General features: G+C 39.8%; 1 protein-coding gene across 1 annotated transcript in view; it reads right to left on the reverse strand.

Moving 5' to 3' along the window:
• Positions 1-7,417: 7,417 nt before the first annotated feature.
• Positions 7,418-20,019, reverse strand: part of gars1 (glycyl-tRNA synthetase 1) — a 32,025-nt gene continuing 19,423 nt past the window's right edge. Inside the window, exons 9-17 of the mRNA XM_062480278.1 lie at positions 19,816-19,978; positions 13,236-13,400; positions 13,035-13,143; positions 9,133-9,277; positions 8,938-9,023; positions 8,747-8,856; positions 8,567-8,660; positions 8,099-8,289; positions 7,418-7,966 (exon numbers count right to left, since the gene is read on the reverse strand). Of these exons, the coding sequence (XP_062336262.1) occupies positions 7,841-7,966; positions 8,099-8,289; positions 8,567-8,660; positions 8,747-8,856; positions 8,938-9,023; positions 9,133-9,277; positions 13,035-13,143; positions 13,236-13,400; positions 19,816-19,978 (1,189 nt within the window). The 3' untranslated portion in view covers positions 7,418-7,840. The remainder of the gene's footprint in view (positions 7,967-8,098; positions 8,290-8,566; positions 8,661-8,746; positions 8,857-8,937; positions 9,024-9,132; positions 9,278-13,034; positions 13,144-13,235; positions 13,401-19,815; positions 19,979-20,019) is intronic.

Genomic DNA, 20,019 nt, shown 5'->3' on the forward strand with positions numbered 1-20,019 from the left:
AGAAGGAGAGGAAGAGGATGGATGTGGACAAGAAGAAGGAGAGGAAGAAGATGGAAGTGGACAAGAGGACAGAGAGGAAGAGGATGGAGGTGGACAAGAAGAAGAAGGAATGGAAGAGGATGGAGGTAGACAAGAGAACAGAGAGGAATGGGATGGAAATGTACAACAAGAAGGAAGAGTGGAAGAGAATGGAAGTGGACAAGAACAGAGAGCAGGAGAAGAGAGAATCCATTGAGAATCCACCATTTAGTTTTCTAATGTAGTGTGAGGGATGCCACCTGAAAAATCACTATGTAGTGGCTGCACCAACTTTGAACAACTTACTGTTCAGCAGAACACTCAGAATTTATTGTGTGCACCCGTACTTTTGATGTGTGCTTTCAGTGTTTTGTTTGACATGGCGTTAGTGTGTAAGATGTATTGTGACATGATACTTATTTGCCATATCAACTTATTAAACATTACATTGTAAGAGTAGCTATTTGTGTACTTTACTTTTTTGAAAAATTTAATGAATGGGCTTTCAGTTCATTTCTGCATTAAAACATGTTAACACTTACCAAACGAAATGTACAAATAATGTACTGAAATACAAGCATGAATAAGTTAACTTAATAATTACACTCGAAAGTAACTTAAAATATCTTAAAATGTCAGCATATTAAAATGTTTATTTTTAAAGTAAGCTTTAAGTGCATTGTTACAAAGATTATTTTTAGCATGCATTTTAAAATATACAAATAATATGTTTTCTAAAAAAGTTCCAGTAGTAAACTTTAGAAATTACATATACATTTTATTTAAAGTACATTTTTATATAATATATTTACTAAAAGTGTACTGTAGTACAATTTTTTTAAGTGTGTTCAAAGTATTAACGTTAACATTGGAAAAAGCATGATGGTAGTATACTTTTTATATATTCACAGATAATACACTTTTTTAAAGTATATTTAAAATGTATTATTGCAAATGTGAATATGTTTGAAATACACTAAAGTATACTTTTTTTTTTTACCTGGGATTGTCTTGAATGTAGCCAATACTTTGCAAGATGTGAGAAAGCATGGGGAGTTCTACATGAAATAATGCCGGTTGGCAGAGTATTCCATTGAGTCATGGCAGTGCAAGAAAATGATGACTTCCCAAATGCAGTTTTGCGTCGGGGTATACTACATTCACTCCTTGTAACAGATCTTGTTGTTCTTGATGACTTCTCAGAGCAGAGTACAACATATTTTTTCAAGGGGGGAGCTGCAGCATTGTGAATAATTTTAAAAAGTAAGCAGACCTTTGAGCGCTTTATCAGATTCTCAAAGTTTTAAATTTTATATTTATTGAGTATATGACAATGATGGTAGCGCCGTGGCTTTTTATCATGGATTTTGAGGGCACTATTGTATAATGATTCAAGTGGTTTTAGAACTGTGTTGTTGGACTGGGACCAGCTTGTAATACAATATTAAAAATGTGGTATAATAATAGCATTCAGATACATACTGGAAACCTCAACTGTTAGTGAATTCCTTATGTATCTAAAGTTAGCCAAGTTAAATTTCAGTGTTTCTCAGTTTTTTAACGTGGTATTTAAAGCTAAGAGTTTGGTCAAGGGTAACGCCCAAGTACTTGAATTTATCCACATTGTTGAGTGTTTGCCCATTTACTGAGACATCGGGGCATTCTTTCAGTGTGAGCCTGTTGGTGAAAAACATGGTTACAAGTTTAGGGTAAGGCAAGAGTTGTGTAGCCAGAAAGCAACCTTTTGCATTGTCTTTCTTAATGTCTTGAGACAGCACCAACCACTCCTCCTTGGTCTAAGTTGGTTTTAAATTCCTCAAGGAAGTAGCAGCAGGCCGTGTCAGTGGAGTGTTTTTTCTTGAATCCAAACTGCAGAGGGTGTAAAAGTGCCTTGGATTCAAGGTGGGCAATGATTTGTTCTGCCACTACCTTTTCCAAGACCTTTGAGGCTGCTTGGAGTATACTAATGGGGCGGTAGTTACTGACCTGATCGTCACCAGATTTATGAACTGGAGTTACTATAGCTGTTTCAAAAGTACTGGGAAAGATGCCCTCATTTATAGATTTGTTTATTATTGTAGTAAGTGATGAAGAGACAGACTCTTTATGTAGCTTTAAAAATGCTGTGTCCAGGCAGTGTATATCCTTGGCCTTGCTGTTTGACAAGTTTGATCAAATTGTATCCACTTTAGCCTCATTTATTGTGCTCAGGTCAAATACAGGCCCTTCACAAGTAAATGGTTGCGGAGGGTCTATTGCCGGAAATTTTTGACTAAGTTGCTGCACAGAATTTAAAAAATAATCATTAAAATGAATAGAAATAGCATGGCTATCATTTAGGATAGAGCCATTTACCTTGAGCGGAATGCTCTCATTTGTATGTTTTTCCTTCCCAAGTAATTTATCAATGCTATTCCATAATTTATTACTGTTCCCTTTGGCATCCCTGATAAGATTCAGAAAAAAAAGTTGCCCTGGCCTTTCTAAGTTGCTGTCGAACCCTGTTTCTTAAACTTTAAAAAATTAGATGATCAGTGCTTAATCTTGACTTTAAAAACTTTTAAAGAGCAGTATCTCTCTTTTTCATTAAGTCCCATAGATGGCTATCAAACCAAGGAAGGTTGTGTTTTGCATTTTGTTTCTTAGACCTTGTTTTTGTATATCTCATCACAATAGCCTTAAAAGCCATCATTAGATTGTTGCTTGCTTGTTCACAGGATTTGTTATCAGAAATGTCTGTCCATCTTGTTTCCTTTTTTATTGTTGATTCTGGGAATAATGCTGTTTTGATTCTATTGGATCTCACCGCTGCCTTTGATACTGTGGATCATGACATCCTCATCGCGAGGTTGGAACACTGGGCTGGGGTAAAGGGGACTGCACTACAGTGGTTCAGATCCTATCTCACTGACAGGGCCTTTTCAGTCACTGTAGATAGTTTTTCTTCTTCCGTAGCTCCCGTTTCCTCTGGGGTTCCGCAGGGGTCAATGTTGGGGCCGATTCTTTTTAATCTCTATATGCTTCCTCTGGGAGATATCATTTGGAAACGCAACATCTCGTTTCATTTTTATGTTGATGACACACAACTTTATCTGCCTTTGAAACACAATGATACTGTTTAACCTCTCTTAGACTGCATTGCGGATATAAAAAAGTGGCTTTCAAATAACTTTCTCCAACTAAACGATGAAAAGACTGAAGTGATCATTTTTGGTCCTGCTGACTCTAGAGCTAGTCTTTCTAACATGATTAGTAATTTTTTCCCTAGTGTCAGCTCTCATGTTAAGAATCTTGGGTTTATTATTGACTCGGAACTTGGGTTAGTCAGGCAGATAAACTATGGGGCTATTATTGTAGCAAAAGTATTTACAAATGCACAGCACGATCCACAAATGCACAACACGATCCACAAATGCACAGCAAGATCCAGAAATGCACAGCAAGATCCACAAATACACAGCAAGATCCACAATTGTGTACGATCCGCGATCCACAAATGCGTACAACGATCCACAAATGAGCACTGAGATTTGTGTGTGTAAAACAATGTCCAAATATGTAGTCACAAAGTCTGGCCTCTCACTTGGCGGGGTTTTTACACATGACTTTTGCTACACTTCTGCCGTGGTACAAATCCACAACCTGTGTGCGTGTGCGACAATATCTGCCTCAGTAGCTGTAAAGCCTCCATACCACCAGTCGGCGGTATAGCGGTCCAGTGATTTTTAAGGCAACGTGACATTGCTGGGTGGGTCAAGCGGCTCCATAGACTCGTCGGGATGCAAGCAAGGCAGACACCAATGGAGCCTCAAGAGCTTTCTGTAAATACATTTTTATATTTAGTAGTAACCGTCATAAGTAGCCTTATATTGCCCAGTAAAATACAATAGTATCAGTAACACTTATCTGTGAAGAAGTAACTTTAGCTCCGCTTATATGAGTCACAGAGCATGCATCATAGAAGGGCACTAGCAAGCTAACTAGACCAACTAACCTAGCTGAAGATGTCTGTGCCACATGATGTAGGTAGCTAGGATCGAGTCAAGGTCAGGAGCCTATCTAGTTTTAAAACGAGTTTGGTGATAGTTGTTTGTATTTAAATAAGGCTAATAATTACGAGTTGTCTTGAGTTTCATCAGCTAGCAAGTTAGGCACATACAATAATCGGAAAAGGTGTTCCTAACCTCACGTGGTAATCCAACGTGCATCGAGCTACTTCGAGATAGCTACTGTAGTTGGATAGTTTGAAGGATTTAACTGACATGATTTATTTTACATAAGAGAATGTATAGACAGGCTGAAAAAATGATAAATGTGGTATTTTTTGCAGAGTATCAACACCAGATGAAGATACCAGATAGTTGGAAGTAATAGCTTAGTTTTTGCCACTAAAGATGTGTGCCTTGTTAATTGTTGGAATGCTGCTTCAGCATATTTATTATTTATTTATGGGCTGGTCGTTGGTCAATTTTAAGTTATCATATCGGCCACATGTGTGTCGGCCCACCGGGCATTTTCCCAGAATGCCAGATTACCAGTTCAGGCCTGTTTACACATATATTGAGTAGTTCCACAGTCGTATAAATACTATGAGATAAGGAGAAATACTTTATGATACTTGTTGATCAGGAATCTTTAGGACTATACTTGGTTTATTATTGATGTTGCAAACATGTCATTTCATTTGCATTAAAATACACATCAAATCACAGCAACATGTTACATTAAGGTTATATTCACTGCCTACATTGTATTTACAGAGAAACTATTATTGTATGTATTTCTTGATTAAACTTCATGTTCAGGAATGTCTATTACCGCACTCTTTTTATTACAATAAAGAACTGTCATGGTTCAATCAGTCACGTTTCTCGAGTTGCCCTGTTCCAAGTTACAAATGAAGATGAAATACTACACGATGAATCCATACTATCATTGTACAGAACTGGCCCGTTTTCGGAATGGAGTCGAAAATTGAGTATAGATGACACAAAAAACACTTTCCCAAAGAATAAAAATGATTGGAATTCTAGTCTTTAAAAATAGTTTGCATATTTAAAATAGTCTATTAGTCACACTCACTTAACGCCTCCGCACCAGATCCAAAACGAATGTTCGTAATGATGGATACGCGCTCGAGCTGAGACAAGCTCGAGCATATACATTAAGCTTTTGGGACGTTGGTCAACTGTCAAACAAGAATCGTCCAGCCAGCAGACCGACAGACCGCCGACTGGTGGTATGGAGCGAAAGTCACGTGTAAAAACCCCGCCAAGTGAGGCCAGACTTTGTGACTACATATTTGGACATTGTTTTACACATACACATATCTCAGTGCGCATTTGTGGATCGTGGTATGCATTTGTGTATCGCGGATCGTACACATTTGTGGATCTTGCTGTGCATTTGTGGATCGTGTTGTGCATTTGTGGATTGTGCTGTGCATTTGTGGATCGTGCTGTGCATTTGTGAATACTTTTGCTACAATAATAGCCCCATAATAAACTCAGTGGTGAAAAATAATTTCCATCAGTTACGACTGATTTCTAAGGTTAAATCTGCATTGTCTTTTAAAGACCTTGAAACTTATTCATGCTTTTATCACCTCACGTTTAGATTACTGTAACTAGCTTTATGAAGGTCTCTCCCAGTCCTCAATCGCCCGTCTTCAGATGGTGCAGAATGCTGCTGCCAGAATGAACCAACTAGAAAGTTCGACCACATTACCCCTGTCTTGGCCTCTTTGCACTGGCTTCCTGTCCAGTTTAGAATATGTTTTAAAATGTCAGGTGGGGAGTCAGGTGGCTGAGCGGTGAGGGAATCGGGCTAGTAATCCGAAGGTTGCCAGTTCGATTCCCGGTCATGCCAACTGATGTTGTGTCCTTGGGCAAGGCACTTTACCCTACTTGCCTCGGGGGAATGTCCCTGTACTTACTGTAAGTCGCTCTGGATAAGAGCATCTGCTAAATTGTTATTGTTTGATTTTAAAGCTCTTAATGGACAGGCCCCTTCATATATCTCGGACCTCTTAAAATTGCACGCACCCATTAGGTCACTGAAGTTTGCGGACAAGCTGCTTTTGTATACTCCCCGATCACGTTGTATACGCACAGGTGATAGAGCCTTTTCAGTTGCCGGTCCTAGGCTGTGGAATCAGCTTCCCCTGTCTATTAGGCAGGCTCCTTCATTGTCTGTTTTTAAATCCAGGCTTAAGACCCACTTATATGTTCTGGCGTTTCCCACTAGAGTTGTGATGTTACTTGTTTTCCTGTTGTTGACTGTTTTTACTATGTATTTTATAGTGTCTTTTAAATTTATTTGTATTATTTTTGTGCTTTTGTTCGGCACCTCGTCAGCCTTGCTTTGTTGAGTGTGCTTTATAAATAAAATGTACATACTTACTTACTAGGGACAACACTTTCGGCGCTGATTGGACGCACAGTAACTAACAGGAAATAAGAAATTGATTGACAGAAGTACGAAATGCCATAATGACAGAGTGGACCAGGATAGTTGTTTGGCTATCGATTTTTACGTGTAACACACAATTGCAAAGTACTTGCTACATGCTTTGATGGCCAAAAAACTGTCCTGGTGCACGTAACTCATTATTGCATTTCGTACTTCTGTCGATCAATGGGGAGTGTTTTTATTTGGGGGATGTACTCATATTAGTGGGTGTGTTTTGCACTTCAGGGCAATCATATAAAATAGCTAGCTTGTGTGATGGAATTTTAGGACATAGTTACAATGTGTGTGTTGTAAGTAGACAGTGAAGTGTAAGAGGCTGAGGCTCTGTAGGGTACTTTATTCTGTAGAATGGATGTAACAGATTGTCATAAGGTATTTATGACCTATATCTAACTAAGAGCCAGAGGCCTGGAGGTTGGGGGGATTGTTGCATTCTCGTGACCTCAGTTGATCCAGCTGACCTGACCTTTTGGCCAAGGAGATGGCCAAGTCAGACATCCTGTTTGTGTATCATTAACCATCTTCTCATTTAGAGAGAGAGCTGCTACATCAAAGGACTGTGGTAAACAGTTCATTGTCTTAGACTGTCACTGACCAGTGCTAGCCAATCATGGAGACCGCTGTATTGATTGATTATGACCATCTGTTCTCAGTTCAATATAAGGCAGTGTTTTATGAATGTTCTCCATCATTCTACCGAACGACCTGTAGTACGTCCTTCGGTCATGACTGATCACAGAGTGCTCTGTTAAACTTTAAACTGTGCTCTGTTAAACTTTAAACTGTGCTCTGTTATTTTAGATTTAACTTATTTCTTTATAATGAGACTTGAATCAAATAAATGTTAGATTGTCAAAACTTGTACACAATGCCCAAGGCAGATAATTAGTTGAATCCTCTAGACAAAACTTCTAAGAGATCAAACTGGTCAACCTGCAAGAATCACTTTAATAACATGGTTACGAGCAAGATAAAATAGACAGGCTATGTCTAGTAAGAGCTGGTTCAGTTTAATAAACTGAAATGCTTTCATATTTTCCCTTCAGCGTGCCCATAGACTGGAATTTTCATCTTCCACACTTTACAACCACATTTTCCTCCATTTTTAAGCATGTTTTGGAGCTTTTTGAACTTACCTCCAGCACATCGGTAAATGTGTCTATAAAAGGTAATCTTTAAATCATAATTATTATTATATTATATTGCGAAATTCATGCACATTTGTTTATAGCAAAGACAATTCGTGAAGAGCAATTTTTTCTCAAATTAGTGGCAATATCATTGTTCCTATGGATGAAAATGTAAAAACGTCTGGATTTCCTAGGAGCAATTGGCAGACAAAGTCAGGGGTTTAATCCTCGACTGTGTCCTTCTTGCTGGTCTCCTGACCCTCAAAAATAGGATACTTGCTTTCCACTTCTGCCCAGGTTTTAGTATTGTTGGCCAGGTCACGCACAATGCCTGGTAATTGATTGACCTAGGAGGCAGAGAAATTAATTTTTAATAAATTACATTCAATCCGCTTCTTGTATTTCAATGTGTGGATTATAGAAACTTTAAAAATTGGTAATTGGAAGTTTATATTTTTTTGTCAGAGATTGTATTATACCTCTGCTCTTATCTGTCTCATTGAATCCCGGTCCCTCAGAGTGGCGGTATGAGGAGTTTTATTCACTGTGTCAAAATCAATGGTGATGCCAAAAGCTACTCCAATTTCGTCTGTCCTGGCGTAACGCCTACCAATGGATCCTGATGAGTCATCCACTTTGTAGGACACAGCGTTTTTTGTCATGGCTTCAGCTTCAGAAAGAGACAGTGGGCACATGCCGTCAACTCATATATAACATTAGTCTGCCAAAAATAGAATGTGTATACTGACTGCAAACACTTTTCACTTTTTAAAGACTACACTACACATTCCTCTTCCCACTGGCCTAACGTGACTAGCTTCGACTAGCAGTTAAGTATGCAAAAGTTAATTTCATTGACTTTTTCCCCGATTTTATTTTTCATGTTTTAATGTCCCACTTTCCTTGACCCCAAAAAAGTATTTTGTACAATTTTGTCTAGTACATACATAGTTCACGAACGAAAGGCATGAATTCCGGGTTTTGGCTCAAAGGAAGGATGGAGCATTTGTATGGAGCTACAGTAGCAGGGAAGCTGAAAAACTGAAGGAGAGAGGGTACAAGGAGGTAAATAGAAAGACACACTCATGATTATAACTACTTCAGCTTCTTATTGGCCATACTCCTACCGTTCTCTGTTCGTCTCCCTCTCTGACTTTGAATGTGTGTTCAAAGATGGAGTACATGATTCTTCCGATGCCAAAAGAGGGCTCAATTACATTGGGAACGACTTCTTCAACTGTTATGAGACAAGCAAACTTCAGTACAGCCCGACGGATGATGGATCTATCATCACATAAAGATCAGGCTACATTCTCACCATGCAGGGTCTTCTGGAACCTCTTTACACTGACCATGTCCTTGGTGAGTTTGAAAGACTTGCCATCTGTCTCAATGGTGAACTCTCTATAGAGAAGTAGATGGTTACATGCCATTAGCATTCCTGTATATGTTACACAGTGGATTTACTATTACACATAAAATATACCCCCACTTCATGCAGACCAACATTCACCCATTTTCTGTGAGCAACTGCTCCTGCTCTGTGATGTAGCACTCATCACAAATAGCCAGGTATTCCATAGCTAGCTTAGCATCTTTCTTGTAGGCCTTGCCAATGGCCCCTTTGTTTGTCTCGAACTGGACCACATTTATAACTTTGTGCAAAATGGTTAAGGAGAAGGACTGCAAACGTTTAACAACAGTTGACCTAAAAAGACCACCATTTTCATCGGCAAAGACATAAAAATATCACAGCTGCATTTCCCTGGTAGTTAAATCGGTTTCTATTTAAGGAAATACCGAGTAACAAAAGTAATCTCAACTAGAGGGGGTAGAATATCTTGAGAAATTGTGAGGTGTGCTTGCGTCCGTTACAGATGGGTGCGTTTTTTAAACTTAAATTGTAAGCAATATTTTGGTAATTTAAATAAGTATGCATACTTATTATTTATGAAGGTTACATAGATTTACGAGTTTAGTTAGTTTACATTTGTTGCTGCTCATTTACACTTCAAAATAATAAGTGTATAACGGAGAACTGTGTTCTCTTCTCACTTCCCTGAGATTCTTCTAAGAAACTAAGTAACTAAGTAAAATGGTCCTAACCTATGTGACTACAACTTCCCCTGAAGTTTTTCCCTTCGAGTGATATTTTTAAGCATTTACTCATATTGCATTCATTCATTAAGAACCCACTTTGAAACAAGCTGATTCTAACACCGTTTTCACTGGCGGTATCTCAGCTGGAATCCCTAATCCAACATTACCATCTGCAAACTGAAAATATGCCTCCAAAAACGTAAATAAGCTTGAAATGTATTTTTGTAAAACTGGTTAATATAAGTTTACTGGAAGCGATACCTGACAGCAACAACATCCCTGGTCTGAAGACTTGGCGCTCATGTGATCGGCTATCCACGTTTTAAGTAGGGAAAACCGCATTCAAATTTATCAACTTCTCTCATACTCCCTCTATATCAGCCTCTCTCAATCCTGGTCCTTGGGTCTACTGTAACCCTGCAGGTTTTTAGATGTTTATCTGCTCCAAATGACTGGGTTGTGAAAACAAAAGGAAGCAAGCAAAATAGATAGCCTACAACTAATAAGCCCTACAAATCCCCCCACCTGTCACTAGTCAGTCACTGTTGGGGATTGTTTGAATGCGCCGGAAATGAAAAATGTTTCTTTATGTATATTTGAGTCCACACATTCACAGATATAGATATATGTTTTAACTATATGGAAACGGATTATGAGGTCGATCGGTTTTAATGAGCGAAAACAAGGCACAATTTTCCCTCATCTGTCCATATCTTTTTAGTGCTGCAGATGGGAGAGAAATTCCTGTGGCAAGCTAACTAGCTAGATAGAGCGAAGGGCAGTTTTGTAACACTCAGAATGCACTAGCTACTCTAAAAAGGGCACTCGTAAGACATAAATCCCTACCTACAGTACTGGGAAATGTTAGCCGTTTTCACAGCCCTGTAGAGAAGACATTCATGAACAGGCTGTGGCATTGAAGTTCAGGTTAGTAGTCAGATAGTTTCACCAATTGTAAAACGAATCTGGGACTTAAAACCACAGGTAATGATCCTTTCACAAACTAATTGTTTACTTGTAATCTGATGTCATAATAAATCCTAAAACGAACATTTATTTGTGAGGAAATAGGATTTCCGCTGCTAAACTAATGTTCTACTATAGGTAGTCACACGTGTGTTTGTGACGTTAGTGACGTTTCTGACTGTGGCTAGCTAGTTCGCCACCATTAGCTTCACTTTTCTCCACAAAAACTGAAACAAAACCTTAACTGTCAAACGGAATGTTCGCGCGAATTGAAGGAGAGTGATGCTAACAGACTGGATAAGCTGGTGAGGAAAGTCCGCTGTATTCTTGGTTCCCAGATAGACAATAACTGGGAATAGGACTGCAGCATAAACTGCTGTCCATCAGCTCTTCAGATATTGCTTGTGGAAAGGGCTATTCAAAAGGTTTGATTTTAATCTTACTATGATATTATTAAGTGTGCTTGCCCTCGGCAGCACAACCTATTGTAATCTCACATATATTATTAATATTATTTATTTTTCCCACCCCCTAATGATCTCTCAATATTTGGACTACATAGACAGCGTCAGTGTCAAAAGGTTCATCTTGGTAGCAATTGCGTTGCTTGTATTTTTATTTACGTTCCGTTGCACGGTTTAGGAGCTTACAACGTTTTAGTGGCAAAAAGTGCCTTGTGTGCACCAAGGGACCGCAGTGCTAGCCTACCGTCACAACGTCAGCACACGTTGGAAACGACGCATTGATACGCTCTTCTAGTAAGACAGACAGCGATATTAGTGAGCGCTCAGCATTAGTACCGTAGCTAAAAGTCTAGGAAAGTTGAGGCTACTTTTCGCTTAGGTACCTACAAACATGTCTTAATCTGCTAGACAAGTGGGTTCCCCTTCGTTCTTTTGGTGAGCAGTCTCACAAGCCCTACTTACCCGGCATCATGGAGCCGACTTGCTAAATTGTTATTTAGCACTAGCGTTGCTACCTGCATATACCTACAGCTGGCAGCTGTGCTTCATTTTGCTCCTAGATTCAGTCAAGCTAGCTAGTGACTGGTGGGGGGATTTGTAGGGCTTATTAGTTGTAGGCTTATTAGTTGTAGTCATTTGGAGCAGATAAACAACTAACTACTAAAGTTCTTCTGTGTGGAAATCGCAGGAGCTAACCAGTCGAAAGGCGTACAAAAATACAGGGTGTTGATATTCACAGCCTTCTACGCTGGAAGCTACCCTCTCCTCTGCTTGCTCTCTCGTTTATCCTGCCGTCCCTGAACAATAAATTGGATTATGGCTTGTGTCTTTATATCAATGAAATGTACCGTATTTCTTTGATTAAACACCACCCTCAAATAAACGGCGCACCAAAAATGAACATTGTGTAATAAACGCCGCCCTCAAATAAACGGCGCACCAAAAATGAACATTGTGTAATAAACGCCGCCCTCAATTAAATGCTGCACCCAAAACAAATCAGAAAACGATTATTTAACTAGTTAAATTAAAACACAGTATTTATTACACAAGTAAATCACAAGTGTACTATAATTCCCTCGAAGCACTGGCAGACACTGGCTTTTTTTATAACTGGATCTAATTAGACCATTGAATGTTTATGATGTCCCAGTGTGTTTGTTTATACTTTTGACTGGGGACAACAACGCAATCTTGTCAGCTAACTATAAAATGTTAATATGTCGGGCTACAAGACCAACTGCAGTCTAGCCTAACCTGCAACGTGTTTGACATTCTGAAGCCAATAAATTACATATTTGCTGAATGATTGAAGGGATAAACGCTCTAATGAAATAATCACAGACTAACAACACAGAAATAAATGAAAGATTGACGAAGGCACTTTCATTTTAAAACCGTGCCTTTGCTTTGCGCAACAAGCGCCATCTAGCGATCATTACATGTCAGTAACATCGCCACTGTCTAGAACTATGGGTCAATTTGACCCCTAACGGCGCTATAAGTGGGGGGGAAATTGCTCAGCGCTTCTAGTGTTAAATAATAATTATATTTGGTCACATTCTTTTTCAGTAACCATTCTATAATTTGGATGAAAGGAATGTATTTTGTTTAGTATTGGCCAATACAATTTAATGTAACACTATACAGAAGGCATGACAATTATCTCCTTGGAAAATGCATTTGCTCTTATTGCACAGTATATCTGCCAATCATAATTCATAAATGTGGATGTATTTGGAGGATGAAGGAAAACTTGAGAACCTTGACATCACCTTTTTTCCCCTGTGGCAGTTTCTGAATTGCATGTACATTATTGCTCCTGAAATAGCGAAGAGGAAACAATGATCTTGTGCAACTTGTGTAGTAAAAGTTCGAAAGGATATGGGTTCTTTGAGGGGTTTCTCTGCAGCTAGAGGGACCTTGGTAGCCCGTGCATGGCATTTAAGATCATAGCATGAGCGATCAGCACAGCCCACAATCTCAATCCAGCCCTGCAATTAACACAGTTATGGGAGAATAGGTCAACATCTTACCACAAGGTCAACACAAGAGCTAAATACTGGACTTCTACAGAGTGACCTACGTAAGAAGTTTTTGTCTCTGCATCCCAGCAATCACAAGCATAATGGGCCATCTCGTTGTCCATATGCTGGCGGAAGCGAAGCTTGTCTTTTGCCACGCCAACTTTTATCAGGTAGAGGTAGATCCTGCCAATGAAGTATCCCAGGACGGAGTTATTGATGATTCCCTAAAATAGATGAAGAAAATACTTTAGAGAGACTTGCTGCACAATGACATAGACCTCGCTTAAATAGTGTTTTAAATCCTTTCAAAACACTTTCAGCATTTTTTGAAGTCTACTTTGTGCTCTGAGGTTTAAATTGTGCCAGATCTCTGTAAAAACATGCATTATTGTGTTTCAACATTGAGCTCTGTGGTTGTAAGGCAAAACATTATAATTCAATGATCAGTGTACCATGAGCAACGCTTGACTAACTCCTTTGCTCTCCAGCCACTCTTTTGCTCTTTCAGTGTTTCCGCTATGTTGATTTGGGATCTTCCCACGTATTGCTGTAGTATATAAGAAACCAAATGTTTGCTCCTCGACAGGTCAGCAAACGCTTTGTCGCCTCGATTTGTTAAAACGTTTGTTAACCGAGACCGTAGGTCGAGGTTTACAAACGGATTTCTGGAAATGCATTTGCATTTGAATTTTGGTAACGATTTGCTTCCATACTTATGGGGCGCATGGTGACGGCGATGGAGTCCCAAGCCAATAAATGAAATATGCATTGTTATATTTAACTATTTATGAATTTAAAATATAATTATTTATCCATTTATTCTTGTTCTTACATTTACATTTAGCAGACGCTCTTATCCAGAGCAACTTACAGTAAGTACAGGGACATTCCCCGAGGCAAGTAGGGTGAAGTGCCTTGCCCAAGGACACAACGTCAGTTGGCTCGGCCGGGAATCGAACCAGCGGCCTTCTGATTACTAGCCTGATTCTCTAACCGCTCAACCACCTGACTCCCTTCAGTTTTAAATATGTGAAGGCTCACATGCTATTTTACTCATCATCTATAACTACTTCACCTATCACTCAAACTTGAATTGATGAAATGTGCACCTGTTCTGTTCAGGTAAACAGAACAGAACACAGTTAAGGGACAGTGGTATGCAGTACAACATTTATTCTTCTGTTGAAGTAGCTCATTATGGCTGCCCTAATGTCTGCCCCTTCCAGCTCACTATGCTCAGGCAATGCCTGACCTGGAGGCTGAATGTTGAACTGCCCGTCGTGCTCCTCAATGAAATTGTCACAAGTACACAGCAGGTCAAGGTCATCATCTTGCTCAGCTCCAGCTTGCAGTCATTTCTTTTGAGGAGACATCTCTATCGCCCCTTTAGTCTCCCAAAAGCCATCTCTTCAACTGACCGCGCACTTCTCAGTCTGTAGTTTTACGTATGTTGCTCTACTGACAGTCTGCCCGTGTCGGAGAAGGGCTTCATAAGCCAGTTCTGCATGGGGTAAGCCGGGTCACCAATTAAATAGTGTCCAGCGTTAATGCCAGAGATGGCCATTTTGTTCTTTCCAAGTAATTCCCCATCATTTAGTAGCTCCCATAGATGGGACTGCCTTAGCACTCTAGTATCATGCACACTCCCTGCATAGCCCACACACACATTCCAAAACAGGCCTTTCCCATCCACAACTCCTTGTAACACGATCGAGTAACACTACTGTTAAAGTAGTCCCGGGGATACTCCTCAGGTGCAATGATGGGGATGTGGCTTCCGTCTATTGCGCCAACATACTGTGGTATTCTCCAGCGGTTATGGAAGAATGTGGCCATTTCAATGAGCTTGGCAGCATCCGGAGTATTGATATGTTGAGGAAGCAGGACACTTATGACAGCATCGCAGAAATCCTCAACACAGTTGAACACTGTGCTTAAACCAACACCAAAAAGGTGTCTAATGGACCTATATTCGCTGCCGGTGGCCAGCTTCCAGAGAGCAATTGCTACACGTTTTCTCACAGGAATAGCCAGAAGGTAATTTGTGTTCACTCTGCCCATGAGATGCCTGACCTGATCGCAAATGTATTCAAAAGAATCGGCAAGGGCACAACCTTTGTTCTCTCACATATTTATTATTATTTTTATTATTTTCCCACCCCTAAAAAAACTTGAATATTTGCACTACATACATAACGTCGGTGTCAAAATGTTCGTCTTGGTCCCGATTGAGTTGCTTGTATTCGCGCGAACGTTCCGTTGCATGGTTTAAGTTGATTGTTTCAACCCCCCCCCCCCCCCCCCCACGCATTGACCGTGAGAAACACGCATTTCAGCCCCTTCACAGAGGCTTGAGAACCCTGTTTATTTATTCATTTTTACGTTTCATTAGGCTATTTTATTTGGATGGAACCGGTAAGCTTGGCTTGTATCTAATGCGCCAATGTCCTTGTCTAATGCGCCACCTGGCTTGAGAAACCCGTTCTCAAAGACTTTTTGTCATTATTTGGGTAGCACACATATTCTGAATGCCTTTGGCGGAATTCAAATGAGCCATTTTAATCTAGATTAACGCCAATATTACAGTGAGATTAATCTAGATTAAAAAAATTAATCTATGCCCACCACTAGTTCCAACACAGGAATCAGCTCACAAAGTACAGAGATCCAAAAGAATGACTCTCCGATATCTATAACGATATATCAACCAATCATCATTGTGGGACAATAAATATGCACAATCCCTGAACTCCTGCTCGCCTTAATCTCCCATTGGCAATGTCCTCCAAAAGTGCTAAAGCATTGCGCACCAATTGTATAATATTTAGGCTATCACAATTGGCATAACTCATCTGTGATCCAAATTCACACATTTTTTTCTGGCCTCATAGCCCAATGCATAATTGGCATCATTTGTAGAATGATGCTTACATAATTTACTCCCATTGTAGATCACGCTGTCGCTGTGTCACATCTCAAAACATAGCGTATGCATGGGTTCTAAAGTGCAGGGGATAAGCAGATTCTCACGCCAAGTGTTTTAATAAATCTGAAACTGTGTACAAACACCAGTACACGTTTCTGCGCACATTTTCATGCGTACACGCTTGTGTACATTTGGCCCCAGGAGTTACATTATATGTAACTTACGGACAGCTTGTGTTCTATTCATCTTCTGTTATCCATTGTATTTGGTGTTGTTGGGTGTCACAAAACGGAATATAATACGAAAAAGTAGCTACTTTTTGCAATGATTCTTCTTTCCCCACAATGACGTCCCGTTGGGGAGACAGACCAAAGCCGCTTTGAGACCCTTGAAATCGATTAGAAATAAACACTTGGCTAGTACCAGAGAATGTCTAACATGGGCTCTGCTAGTACCATCAAAACGTGGGACATCTAATCGGAAATGTGTTTACAACGTCAGGGAAAATATTTAATTAGGGATGATCTTGGGGGGGATTTTACAGGTGGGACTGGCAAGCAGCCCATAGCTAGCCCATAGCTAGCATGATGTCTTCTATTTCTATATAAAGATAAGTTTACCGGGAGTACTAGTCTACTTATCTGAACTAGAGCTAACAAAGTGGATTTTTTTTGTAGGGCAAGTGGAAGAGAAATGTACTTGCCCCACAGGACAAGTTAAAACTAAAAAAAAAAATAATAATTTAAAAGCCATGTTACTTGCACTGGCCAGCTTGCAAATACTGAGGATAGCCTGCCGAAGTTGAATTAGCCAATGTCGTTAGCGATGCTAGCTAACGTTAGTTTGCTAGCTGTATATAACATTTCACTGGGTCTTGCAGCTGTTTTATTGACTGAAATTATTATGAAATGTTATGTTCTACTAGCCATTTGCCTACTTTAGCAAGTCACAGTATTTCCAAGCCCCGATAGTGTAACTGAGACGACACAGTAATTCATTCCTGTTTCAAGTAATAAGCCCCCGTGTTCAAGTGTTGAGCATTAAATTAGCTGCACGGTCTGTAGACATCTTGGGACGAAGCTGCAATACAGTACATAACATAAAGTGTTTCATTCTGCAGAAATTGTGTAAATGTTATGTAACAAATACAAATGTTAATAACACCTCAATTGTTATCATTTATATAATATTACAGCTCATCTTCGTTGGTCAAAGGCACAATCTTTACCCGGACATGACATTAGTGCATGGAAAAGTGAAACGTAAATGTAGGCTACTTGTCCAAAGGACAAGTGCTTCAAAAAGTTAATGTCAGGCCCTGAATGATCACTGTCACTAGATATAAAGAAAACGTTGACTCACTCGGTGCTATCCACCGACAGTAAAAAAAAAATTTGTATATGTGCACTGCTGTTCGTAGACTAGCTCCAGCGCTCGTTGATGCGTTGCTAAATGAGAGCAACTCACCAGGGGTCTCATTTATAAAACTGTGCGTAGGATTCTTACTAAAAGTGTACGTACGCCCAAAAGCCTAAAATGGCGTACGCACACAAAAATTCAGATTTATAAAACCGTGTACGCAATGTTCCCTTTATAAATCACAGATTACCCAAAAGTGTGCGTACGTGAATCAGCATTGTACCCCGCCCTGAACACGCCCATTTTTAACGATAAATAGTCAATGCAAAGCACCTCATGAATGCTAATCTAGTATCTCATCATGACCCTGGCATGCGATTGTTCTTTACGGTGAATCATAGCGCATGACAACTTCTCAGACACTGTTAGCCTATTATTGGTGGAGCCCGAAAACTCTGAAAATGTGGTGGCCGGTAGATCACCAATTACAAAAACTGTGCGAGTGGCGTCAACTGTGCCAGTGATACCGCGAGTCGAGATACAATTTGAAAACAAAAGCGTTTTGTTATGAACAGTAATCTATTAAAGTCTGGACTGATGACGTGGAGTGTAGCGATTGCACGGGAGCTTAACGACTGTATTTCCAGTTTTTGACATATGATGATATATGCACAGTATTAAATAAATATATTTAGTTATACACTGTATTCTGCAGTTATTTAAAGGTAGGACATGTGATGTTATCTGCATTCCATGCAGTCGGGCATTTCCCCCTCCTGCACTCCGGTAGTGGACAATATGATGGTGAGACAGCGCTGAATTTTGATTTAAAATTTGAGTTGATTGTACAAGGTGTTTATGGAACAATTATCACTCAGTACAAGTTAAAATAATACTGCTGGATTAAATCTTCATGATAATGATGAAATCGAGTGAAAAAAAGTGTGTGAGGAAAACAAAATATATAAATATTACGAGTAATTGTTCTTCCCACATTTACTTTCTGCAGTCTGACTACAGTACGGTCATCTGCGTCGCCAATTCCAACTGTTTCCAAAATGTGCGTAGGCCTACGGGAGGGTCAGAGCTTGCGTGGAGGACCGCACATTCTCCCGTCAAGTTTGTTTTTTATAAATCACAACCTTTGCGTGGAAAGTGGCGTACGCACATTTTCAGCCCCGTTTTGTGCGTACTCAAGCTTTATAAATGAGACCCCAGGACACTTCACCAACTCAACTCATTCTCTTCGCACCATCCATTTAATTGGCTTTGACGGCCATCAGGTCACGGCAATTCCTCATTTGCCCTGTCAAGTCTACTTGGTTTGAAATTATCCGGCTGCGGACCATCATACATATTAGTAGTTCTTGCCACCTCTTCTTCATCCCAGTCAGTCGCCATAGTTCTAGTACTAGGCTGAGGCTACTCTCCTCCACGACTCCTCAACGTGACGTCATCACCGAATTGCACTAATATGCTAATGCTAACACCAAAAACTGGTCTTTAACACCATTTGGAGACACCATTTGGAGACATTTTAAATGATATACATATCTTGTGTGCTTCATGTACCCATTAATCAACAGTGGTGTTTAACCTGCAATATGGCCTTTAAGGTTATGTAGAACGTTGGACCGGTCACCATCAGCTCACAGTAGGCACTTACTGTGTAGTGATTAGCGAGCGTTTTGTAGAGAAACGAAAAAGGGTTGCATCACAACAATTATTTGCACTCGCTCAAATGCTGCCAGATGTATTGAGGTCGCACAGAATACGTTTCAGGAGAATGAGACTGGTTGCAATTTTGAGCCTTGACAAAAGATACATGTCAAGTAGCCTATATAATAAAAATGTAATAAGAAATTAGCCTCTCCATGTAGTCCTTTTATACAGACTATTTGTTCATTGAATTTACAGAAATGTGCTATATCGTGATATGTATCGTTATTGGGATATGAAAGGACCTATATCAGAATATGAGACTTGTCATATTGCACAGCCTTAGATTACAGCCACCTAAGCTATGTCTGCTACCGGAGCATCCAGGCACCACTCAGGTTCCTTACCCCATGCCGTCAGGCTTCTCAATCAACAATATTAAACTAAGTGAAAATTGATTTCATGATTACCTTAACGGTTACTGTAGTCACTTTAACTTGTTTAAATATCCACCAGCACTCGACACTATTGTAATATTTGCTATTTTTACTGTTATATTCCTTTTTGCAATTTACTGCCATTTCACTGCCCTCTGTTGGTTGGCTGTGGCAAACTTTGACATACCGACAGTGACACTGACTTTTCATCCCATTGTCTGTGTATAGTAACATGACAGTTATTAATAGTTTACTGACCTGCTCTACAGCATCCCCCAGTTTCATGATGTGGGCAGACTGGCCGCTGGTCTGGGCCTTCGAAGAGTATAGCATTATGTCAAGGTCGGCCACATTGGGGAACTTCGGGTGTATCTTCTCAGTTGGGTCCACAAAGTGCTCAATCTCAGCCATGGTAAACTCTCTGTGTGTAGCAAAAGCAAGCAAAATTTATTCATAAAGCAC

The sequence above is a fragment of the Osmerus eperlanus genome, chromosome 15 (assembly GCF_963692335.1).
Source record: "Osmerus eperlanus chromosome 15, fOsmEpe2.1, whole genome shotgun sequence".
In the NCBI taxonomy this organism is placed as follows: domain Eukaryota; kingdom Metazoa; phylum Chordata; class Actinopteri; order Osmeriformes; family Osmeridae; genus Osmerus; species Osmerus eperlanus.